The 11,066-nt window shown below is 46.8% G+C and overlaps 1 protein-coding gene across 1 annotated transcript; it reads right to left on the reverse strand.

Moving 5' to 3' along the window:
- Positions 1 to 8,641: 8,641 nt before the first annotated feature.
- On the reverse strand, positions 8,642 to 10,370 carry LOC144115904 (uncharacterized). The gene is made up of 3 exons (XM_077650540.1): positions 10,320 to 10,370; positions 8,961 to 9,121; positions 8,642 to 8,891 (listed from the first exon to the last, which is right to left on the reverse strand). The coding sequence occupies exons 2-3, from the start codon at positions 9,110 to 9,112 to the stop codon at positions 8,642 to 8,644; spliced, it is 402 nt and encodes a 133-aa protein (XP_077506666.1). The 5' UTR covers positions 9,113 to 9,121; positions 10,320 to 10,370.
- Positions 10,371 to 11,066: the final 696 nt, after the last annotated feature.

An 11,066-nucleotide genomic window follows, 5' to 3' on the forward strand; every position in this document is an offset into this window, starting at 1 on the left:
GTCCCTCATGAAGTCAAGCAAATGTTCAGAGATGTGGTGTTGTGCCACTTCAGTTCTTTGTGGAGCTCTCCTCATCAGCCATGTGTGACCAAGGGTCTCAGAAGGTACCAAGCCACTTTCCTGCATCGCGTTCGCACGGATTCTGCTCGTACGCCGGCGTTGGTGTATAAGACTGGCCTAGCGTTGTCACCATTGTGTTCAACGTGTGGTGTGTGTGGTGACATAGAACATTGCCTCTTGTGCTGTACTTTGTACAACGCGGAACGGGCTGTGTTATTCTGATCCCTCAAGAAGGCAGGAGTTCCTCACAGTTCTCTTCAGGACATTGTTTTCCCGCGCGGGAGCCAGTCGAGTAGAAGGGATGCTTCTCGCCTTCTTCTACTTTACCTGCAGGACACGGATTTGGCCTCCACATGGTGACCTCAGGAGTGTATATTTGGGTTTTTGCGGACAGTGTTTCTGTGATTTCTATTTAAGTGTCGCTACGGTGGAGCAATTGCCGGCAGCAACTGCAAGGTTGATCCCACCGGTAGTGTACAACCACTCAACTCAACTGACCCTCTCTCCTCTCCCCATTTAGGGGAGATGACGTAGAGCAAAAATGGAAGAAGGAAAACGAAGAGGACAAAGTGACGATCATGAAGCAAAAGAAAAAGCGGCCCGCTGTAAATGATAAAGATCGCATGTTGCAACCCCAGAAATCTCACGGAAGCGGTGTCCCGATTCACTGAAAGGGCTTGGTGGCTGTTCTCGAGTTTAGATTCAACATACTATACTTCATTTCACACACTCAGGCGCAAAGCTGTTAAATCTATAGCACTCTTGTTGTTGCTGCCTACATTCGCATTAAAGAAGTATTGCATTCCTTGTGGTGAGCGCAAAATAATATTTTTTTTTGCCTGCGAACTTATTACTTAATATATTTGTCATAAGCTTGATAAATGCGGTCTTACTGCTGATAACACGCTCTCGCTTTCATGTGCCTTAGGCCACTCGGCCAGGGGGTGGGAAACTTTCACATATAAAACTGACCAGCAAATCCAGACGTCGGCGCCCATTCCTCCTGCAGCGACCGGAGGAAAGCAAACTGGAGCTTTGTATCGTTGTCGTGGAAGCAGTATCCAGCTGAATAAAAAAGCATCTCTGAGCAGGATTTCAACCACCGCCGGCGATAAAAAAGCAGAGTCGTATCCTCGTGCCTCAGACAGACCTGCCGTCAGAGCAACCTGCTGGGATGCGCACATGTGCACGATTTATTATTTTTAAAACATCAGGTCTCCTTCAGTCACAAAGAGCGCTGAAACTAACCATAGTTTCCTACCCTTGACTCGAGCACTAAAGGAGTGCAGTATATCCCGCCTTCCTTAAGTGCTTACTTATCACAGCGTTGGACCTTATGTTTAAAACAGAGTGCAACTATGCATGCTACCGACCACGTGTTGGCGGCACAAAATGAAACAACTAAGCAAAAACGCTTCGAAGAGTGAAGTTTACTCGGCGCAAGCATGTTACTTAAATAATTTAATCTGCAAATGAAGCTCTGGCATTTTTCAAACGTCATTTACGCTAGGAGACTGAAGACGTAAACTTGCTTGCATAAAAAAAAACTGGTCAGATCAAAATTAGAATTTGCAGTCCGCAGAAAGCACGCTTCATCGCTTCGAATGCACTTGAAACTATTCAAAATCGCGCCGCCCGTTTTATTCATTGCCAAAAGTAAACCCTTTGTAGAAATCACAACCGAACTGACCAAGTCCTTGCCATCGCCACACATTAATTCAATTAAAACCCACTGGGCCAAGAAGCATACATCTGCGTACCACCGCCACTGCGAATCCCATCGCCCCAGCCATCCCCTTGAATTTACGTCACTTCCGCAAGCAGACCGCCGCGGTGGCTCAGCGGTTGTGGCGTTCAGATGCTGACCCGAAAGACGCATCTTCGATCCCGGCCGTGGTGGTCGAATCTCAATGCAGTCGATATTCTAGAGGCCCGTGTACTGTGCGATGTCAGTGCACGGTAAAGAAATCCAGGTGCTCGAAATATCCGAAGTCCTTCACTACGGCGTCTCTCACAGCCTGGGTCGCTTTGGGACGCTGACCCCACCCCCGAAAAAAAAACAACTTCCGCATGCCCGTAACGTAAAATTCCCCTCATTCCAACAAATCGCCTCAGATCGAAACGACCTTTCCCACTGCGGCTCAGCCAACACCTCCCCACGATATTTTAACACCAACGTTGAAACTAATCTGTCGCAGAGAAAATTTGTACTCAGCCTTGGTGATTACCCAACTCGTTAGGTAATACCCTTAGGGGTATCTTTAACGCAAATGATTCGTGGTTACGACTTATAACAAAACGCCTGTCTTCGCCATTGTGACTTCGCTATTGTGAAATAGTGAAAGACTTGAAGAGAGAACAGTAGCTCTGTCCGCCGAGTCTGCGATTCATTATTGTCGAGCACGATCACAAAAGCGCTTCGCAATGCCTGTTTTTACCTTCGCGTTTACGCAGTTTCTTCCTGCCTCTATTGTGCGTTTCATAGAGTGTCATCATGATCATCATCAGCCTGACTATGCCCACTGCAGGACAAAGGCCTCTCCCATATCTCGCCAATTAACCCTGTCCTGTGCCAGCTGCGGCTACCCTATCCACGCAAACTTCTTTATCTCATCCACCCACTTAACTTCCTACCAACCCCTGCTATAGACTTCCCTTCCCTTGGAATCCGCTCCGCTACCCTTAACGAACAGCATTTATCTCGCCCTGCATCATATGCCCTGCCCCAGCCCATTTCTTCGTCTTGATTTCGACTAGGATGTTATTAACCCGCATTTCTTTCCTCACCCACTCAGCCGTCTTCCTGTCTGTTAATGTTACATTTATCATTTTCCTTTCCACAGCTCGGTGCTCTGTCGTTAAGTTGAACCGTTTTAGTTATCCTCCACGTTTCTGCCTCATAAGTGAGTGCCGGTAAGATACAGTTATATATTTTTCTCTCGAGGAATATAGGTAAACTGCGGCACATGTTCTGACAAAACCTGCCAAATGCGCTCCACCCCATTCTTTTTCTTTTAGTTATTTCAGCCTCGCCATCCAGATTTGCGGTAACTATATACCTGCCGTAAGAATACGCATTCCTTTACCGCTGCCAGCACCTCGCTACCAATTGTAAGCTGTTGTTCCCTTCCGAGACTGCGTAACATTAGTTTGGTTTCCTGCATATTAATTTTTAGACCCAGAGTACACTGATCTGCCTGTCTAACTCATTGATCATGTTTAGCAGTTCATCTTCTTAGTGACTTGGCAAAGCAAAGCGATGTCATCAGTGAATCGCAGATTACTAAGTTATTGTCTATTAACTCTTACCTCCAACTATTCCCAATCGAGGTCTCTGGCAGCAATATATTTGTTAACAACAGTGTGTCATCGGCGTATTGAAAAATGTAAGATTCAGATACAGCATTTGATAAATCATGTACAAATAAATTGAAAAGAGAAGGCGATAAAACACAGCCCTGTGGAACACCTGCCGACAAAAATGTTTCAGAACTTCGATGCCCACATATTTTAACAACTTGAGCCCGATTAAAAAAATGTCTTTCAGCAAATCATTAAAAGGGCCCTAAACCCCATGGCATCAAGTTTCTCTAGAAGTAGTTGGTATCGAACACAGTCGGAAGCTTTGCTAGCGTCCAAATACAGACCACGTTCGAATTTATTATTATCAAAACATGAGTACATAATATCAGTAAAACTTTCTCAGAACAAAACAGTTCATTTACCTTCAATGAAACCAAACTGTGCCTCTGATAAGATAATATTCGTGGAAACCAAGCTGTACATAACTCGGAATATGTGCTTTTCAAGAATCTGCGCATTCGTAGGTAGAATTGAAATAGGCCTGTGATTTGCAATAGCCTTTAAAGCGCCACTTCTATGTAATGGTCTAACAATGACAACTTTTATATTCTGTGGAATGAAGCATTCAGTAATAAAACTTTTCAACATAAATAGAAGTACTGACTGCAAAATCGTAAAATTACGTTGGAGGTCAGTCATTCTCATAACGTCAATACAGGCAGCTTTCTTCGAATTGATGCTAAAGATTATGCTATGAACATCCTGGGGTTTAATAGAGGGGAGAAAAGCTGAAGAAGCTGTGCAATATAAAGACCGTGGAACCTCATAGTTGGATAAAGGAAACTTCCTGGAAGCATGAGAGAAAAATGCATTAAACTCAGAAGCCGCAGAAGGCAAGTCTTTGAAGGATTTGCAAATTAATCGCTAGTGGATTGTTGTGGGTTTCGTCCAATAAGGCAATTGATAGTTGACCAAGTTTTACGTGAAGAGTGTTGGTTGTTACGAAAAGCCCAATTGAAGTAGCTACGTTTCGAGGCTCCAATCATGGCAGTAACTTTATTTCTAAACAACCTAAAATTATCTTTGAGGCGTGTGTTGTTGGGACTACGCTTGCAAAGTGTCCAAAGCGAGTCTTTTTCTGAAATGGCTTATAGAATATCACTTGTTAGCCAATCAAAGTTTGGGTTGCGTTTTTTGATCACTTTGACCTTTTGTGATGAGGCCGTTATGGAATTGATAACCTGCACAATTCTGTCGTACACGTTAAAGGAATTAACTCCCTCGAGGAAAGAGACCCAGTTAAAGTGTTCTATAAGGTTATCGAATGTGGCAGTGTCTGTATATGAAATTCGCTCCTTAATAGGCTATGATTCATTTAAGGAAGGAAATAGGATATGAGAACCAACAAAGTAATGATCGGAAACCATTATCATAATGATCAGCCTTACTACACCCACTCCAGGGCAGAGGCCTCTCCCGTGTCCCTCCAATTAACCCTGTCCTTTGCCAGCTGCATCCACCTTTTGCCTGCAAACTTCTCAATCTCATCCGCCCACCTAACCTTCTGCCGCCCCCTGCTACGCTTACTTTCTCTTGGAATCCACTCCGTTACCCTTAAGGACCAGCGGTTATCTTGCGTTCGCATTACATGCCCTGCCCAAGCCAATTTCTTCCTCTTGATCGGAAAGTTTGTATGTAATTACCAAAGAGAAAGACTGGGCAAACGGAGCTCTTGTATTGATGTGATCAATACAAGAAGCTATGAAATGTTTTCCCACGTACTCTTCTCTTGTGCAGTCTATTATCGTTTTTTCAATATCATGTTTTGCCGAGATGTTTAGGTATTCGCAAACAAATGACCGTGCTGAGGACAAAGTGTCTATATTGAAGTCTTCAATGAGGCATACAGAATGATTTGGTAACAGAGAGCCTAAAAAATTGCCGAACTCAGAAAGAAATTCTTTCACATTTTGGGAAGGAGGCTTGTAAATTTCTAGAAGAGGAACCTCCGAACTTGAGAATGACATCTGCAATGCAACGCACCCAGCAAAGCAAAATTTTGACTGCAAAAAGGTAGGCATCCCATTCGCTGTGAACAAAAAAGAATGATTCCACCGCCTATCAGAGTTGAGCGTGTGAAAGAGAAACTAGAGCAAGTGGGTAACAAAAAAGAAGAGAGAATCGTGGAAGGGATGTTAATTTAGGTAAGTACGAATGCATCAATAGTATTCTTAGTGTTGTCAGCAACAGCCAAAAATTAATTCCAATGTTTTCGCGAGTTTCGTATGTTTACATAAAGTACATTGAACGGGTCCTCCTTTGGCGAGACTAAGTTACAAAATTCACTAAAACTGGTGCAACGCGAAAAGGTAGAGTTCATAATTCAAACTAGTTCGCCTAAGTTGGTAGAATCATGGATTTGAGAAATAGAAGAGACTTCGGTCTTCTTAGCAAATATTTTTCCATGTTTGACCCAAAGAAATTTAAAATTATTTGCCTTGCATTTCTGCTTAGCCTCCCAAAGAAGTTTCCTGTTTGATGTGCATGGTGGGGTTGTTGTTAAAGTACTTTTCGGGTAGCTCCCTTTTTCCACTAGGGGCGTGATCTGGTTTTGATGACTCAACCATTTTTCTTTCGCAGCGACAGAAGTGAATCTCACCCGCAGGATTGAATTTTATTTTTATTTTTTTCAACGGGAGACAATGAGCTGTTTCAATATCTGAGTCAATTAGCCCAATTTTCATCTCTCCTAAGTTCTTTAGTGCCTTACACACCTGCTCACCTCACTGAAGTGAGAACCCCTCTATTTCTAAGTTCTGCAGCCTGTGAAGGCTGGTCAGATGACCTCCACGGTCGATGAAAAACTGTGATGGCACGATGGTCGCTGATCGTACAAGGCAGTTAGCGTTATAGAGAGCACTTGTGTCTCCGTGAGCTTGCCCGGCGAAGCGTTCCCGGCCGTGCCAGTCAACTTCGAACTTCTTAACAGAAATTGTTTATCAGGGACGGGAGACAAGATACTAGGCAGTTAAGAAAAAAAATCGCTGGTGGCCTAGCCCTGTTAGGCCAGAACCTGTTAGGCCAGGACATACGTAGCGAAAGGGCGGAGACTTCTCCATCGGAAGAGTGTATTCACTAGATGGGCCTTTATTCTGGGTGAAACTTGAGCCGTCGTAGCGGGGTGGTAGCGTCTCCGCCCGCCTCAAACGCTAAAGGCCCCTGGTCGGATGCTAAAGGCCCTGGCTTTATTCCGAGCCTCGGCACAGGACTTTTTTTTATTCTGTGAGTGGGCGGGGGGTTCCAGTGGCTCCTATAGATGCCGCCACCGAATACGTTGGTTAGCGGATAAGCGCAGGCTCTGTTAAGGCGCGTTTATATTCTGGCGTAACGCGCCCACGCGCACTGCACGGCGACGTCACGTGGGTCAAACCGAGTTCGGCGGCTTCGGCGCGCTCTGAGCGCACTGGCGGAGACTTGGAGCACGTCTCTATTTAGCGCCGAGTGCGCCAGCCGCCGCAGGCCCGGCCAGACCGGTTCGGCTCCGCGGCGAGGCGTGCGTTGTGACGTCGTTTGCCTGCTCGGAGTACCGCCACGCAGAAATCGTAAGTTTGCGGACAGTAAAGCTTGCGCCCCAACCTGCAGAGACCGTGACTCCGCTCTCCTCCAATATGTTTGTTTGCGGCTCCATTCAATAGCTTCTGCTGTTGGGCGGAGCTGTTTTCTTCGAGCTCTCGGCTAATTTGATCCATTCACAGTGCACATCTGAAGGCACATGCAAGTGGGCGAAAGAACCCGATCCACCGGACCCCGTACCTCCGGAAACGCACTGAAGCCGTTGAAGCGTCGTGCGTCAGTTTTACATTCAAGCCGCCAACCTTTAACGTGAGCGCCCTTGAGCACCCATCCGTTTTTTGTGTCAAAATAAATATATAAATAAATAACCTGGCCCTTGCAACCGTGGGAAATATTCTGGACGCTGCCTGCTGCACCATGCAACAGCGCCTTTCAAGGAATCACAATACATTGGCCCCAATGCCTCGGCCAGTCTCCAATGGGCGCGACATGCCGACCTTGTCCTCACCCTTAGCGACTCCCCACACTGGGGTTAAGACATTTAATTAACATCGGCTGGTCAATGAGGAAGGCGGAACGACCCGCCTGCGCCTAACCTAACAGTCCTCCCTCAAAAGTATCGCACGCTCTGTGGGGCTGAGGTCGCTCAACTGCAGGCCGGAGTTTTTGCGAGAACATCGACGCCGGTGCAAACGTAAACGAAGCGACGGTAGCGATCCCGTATAGATGCCGTCCACGTGCTGCGGCTGTAGCTTTCATTTCGGCTGCTGCTAGACCGGACCGCTAGCCGCCAGAAATCACGGAGTCTGCTTTTACGTCAGGTTTCACGTCACTCTGTCCTGTGACGTCATAAGAGGAAGCCGTGACGTCGTAAGAGTGCGCCGAGTTTGAATCAGAGGGCGAAAAAAACTTTTCAACTCCGAATCCAAATTTCTTTAAAATAAATGCATCTTTCGCTCCCGGACAAGCGGCAACAAAGCCATGAAATGCCGAACTATCAGATTTTGCGAACAAAGAAATTGATAGAGTTCTCCTCGCTGTCAGTTTAAAATAGTGCTAATCACCCATCCCCTGTATACGCCAACAGGAGAGAGTCTTGGCGGGCCCCTAATATGTGTGCACTTACTCGGTCGACACCATGTAAACTGTCCTCGCATACAACTGCGAAGGCGAAGATGGCAGACACCATTCCACATGTGAACTAACCTTGCATCGTACACACGCGGTAGCAGTGTGGCTCTGCAGATTACAGACCACGGACCTCAAGCGGCAGCTCAATAGCGCTACGGGCCCCATCGATGCGCATCGAAACTGAGGCGTGCCTTTGGTTTTCGGGTTCACCATACCAATGCTGTACGTACGTTGTGTCAAAGCAATTTTGTAATGAAAGCTACACTGGCCACGAACTTGCGATTTCGCTGTGGCGGTGCTGCGAGGAATCACAGAGACAGACCTTGAACCGTTGAATAGCAACCGCCGCAGCTGGGCGGACGCCGCGCGCTCGCCGCGCCATCTGACATGACGTCATACCGCGCCTCGCCGCGGAGCCGCCCTTAAGCCCGGAATACATGGAGCCTCTTTGTCGGTGATTTCCGGCCTGACGGCGCGCATTTGACGCCCGGCCTCGAAAAAAACGCCTGCCGCCGCCGGTGTGAACCCGCCAGATATTGTAGCGATAGCTACATCACTGTAGCGTTTCAAGCCTTCAGCGAAAGCGGCGCCGTGGCTGTGCCGCCAAGTGGTTGGTCACGTGACCAAGTTCCACTTTTTCTCTTAATACGTATCGAACATACTTGCTACAAAATAAGAGGTCACCAATACTCGCAGGCATGTAGAGTGGCTCCAAATGCTTCCAGATAGCTCTGCAAGTGTCATGGATCACGAGCCTACATGTCGATTGTGCTACTCTGAACACCATGGCCACTTGCTTGATGGCCATCCCTGAGGAGAGGAACCTGCGTGCAATAAAAAAACAGATGACAGCTTGTGAGAAAGCATCAGTGTTGTCACAAGTGTTGCAGTACCTGAGGGCAATAGCCAGCCTTTCTTCAGAGCAAACAATCACTCTGCAGAGATGATGGCGCTCCAGGTCCACACGGACAATCTTGCGGGCACCATCAAATTGTTGTGGGTTCATTCGATAGTACCGGAAAAACATTGCAGGGTACTTCCTCATGATTTTGTACTGCAATAATGACAGCAAAACAAACATAATACGTTAATGCATAGCACTCTTCATGACCATGTCACAATTGCTCTCCTATACTGTAACTGCATGCCCGTCAAGTTACAGCACATTTTAAAATGCAGCTAACAAACAATCGGGGAACAACCAGTAAACGATGAAGTGGTCACTTCAACTTTCAGCTTTTATTTAAGGACTTCATACCCAGAGCCTCCCAGTCTCAACTCAAAGTGCAACTTTTTCACGATTCCTGTCACGCAATGCGCGGAGTGTGGTTTGGTATGCACGAGGCTGATGCTCGCTTTTTATAACAAAATAAACGACTTTCGGGAGACTACCGAGCTCCCGACAGCATGTCTCATCCCATGCGAAGCGTATTCGAAGCTTTAATAATGGTCCACTGGGTTTTTAATCCCAAAGCGACGCGCGCTAGCCGGGACGCCATGTTTGAGGGGCCCTGATAGTTTCTACCGCCTGATGTTCTTGAATGTCAATCTGTCAAACAATCAATCAATCTGTTTACATCAATCAAGGTGATGCTGCTAGCGCAATCAAATAGTCGACAAAGTTGTTGCCTTGACAGGAACCACGCTCCCGGTTACATTCTTGCCGGCAGCAGCAGAAGCAAACAACCGGCACAAAAGAGGAAACAATATTTTGTGTAATGTTTGGAATATTTCCCATATTATAAAATGTGCGATGACATCGCACAGTACACGGGTCTCTGGCATTTCGCCTCCATCAAAATGTGGCCTCCGCGGCAGGAATCGAACCTGCGTCTTTCGGGTCTGGAGCCGAGCGCCATAACCACTGAGCCACTGGTTGAAGTGACTGCGAGTACTAGGTGGACGGTGCAGCAACAGCGATTTTCAAATGCAGCATATAGGAAGAAACCCCTACTGAAATGTAAGCGCTTACGATGACGCTCTACGAGTTTTCTCATTTTAAGTGTCATCACCGCGGATCACGTGAAGCCATTCTCGCCATTTACACCAGCCGGCATCCCGAATGTATTACGAAAAATAAGCCGGAAGACATGTCTGATCTAAGCTGCTCTCCAAACAGTATAAAATCTAATGGTTATAGATTGTGCGAGCAGGTAAAGCGGTGCTACTTGAGGATTCCACTCGTACTGTAGCAGAGTATTACACGGGATGAAGTGGGTACGATCGCCCGAAATCAGCCAAAAGGTACTTACCGCGGTGTGGAATTCGCCCTCCTGCTTTCTTGCCTCCCATACTGGATGTAGCCAGAACCTCCTCTTCCTTTTCTTCGAGCAGCTTCAACTTTTTTTTAACAGAAGCAGCCGACGAAGTGCACCCATGAAGGCAGTCGAGGCAACGCCGTGTACTCTTTCGAAAAATATTTCCTATGCTGCTCGCAGTGCGGCTGAATTCTAATTTCGCACTGAGCAAGCCCTGTTCGATACCAGCGACCGGAAAGCAAGAAGGAGACGCGTCGCTCGCTTCTGTTACTTCTGTGCCTCGATTTCTTCCGATCACGAACAGCGTGGTCATACCACACATTTTTCAACGCGTGCTCTCCTATAAGCAGGCACAAAGCATACTGAGACATTCTTAAAAGAAGTTAAACGAGCTACAGACAAATTTTAAGCTACTATTTTTTGTGTTCTGTTGTTGAAAAAATTCAAAAAGGTCCCTAAACTTTATTTGTGTGTTTAGTGTTGACCAAAGAAATTTTAGCTTGTCTGACCACACTGGGGCGGCACCCGCCGCTTTTTCGCTCCTTGTATTCAGACCTGGTCCAAGTTGCACGCCGCGGCGCCCTCGCGTTTTCTGCCGGGCGAAGTTCGGCGAAAAAAACTCATTTATTCCTCTAACCAACCTATTCGGTGGCGGCATCGATGGGGGCCACTGAAACCCCGCACACTCACTGAATAAGAGAAAAAAACCTTTGTCGAGACAGGGATCCGAACCACTGATCT

The sequence above is a fragment of the Amblyomma americanum genome, chromosome 1, assembly GCF_052857255.1.
Source record: "Amblyomma americanum isolate KBUSLIRL-KWMA chromosome 1, ASM5285725v1, whole genome shotgun sequence".
In the NCBI taxonomy this organism is placed as follows: domain Eukaryota; kingdom Metazoa; phylum Arthropoda; class Arachnida; order Ixodida; family Ixodidae; genus Amblyomma; species Amblyomma americanum.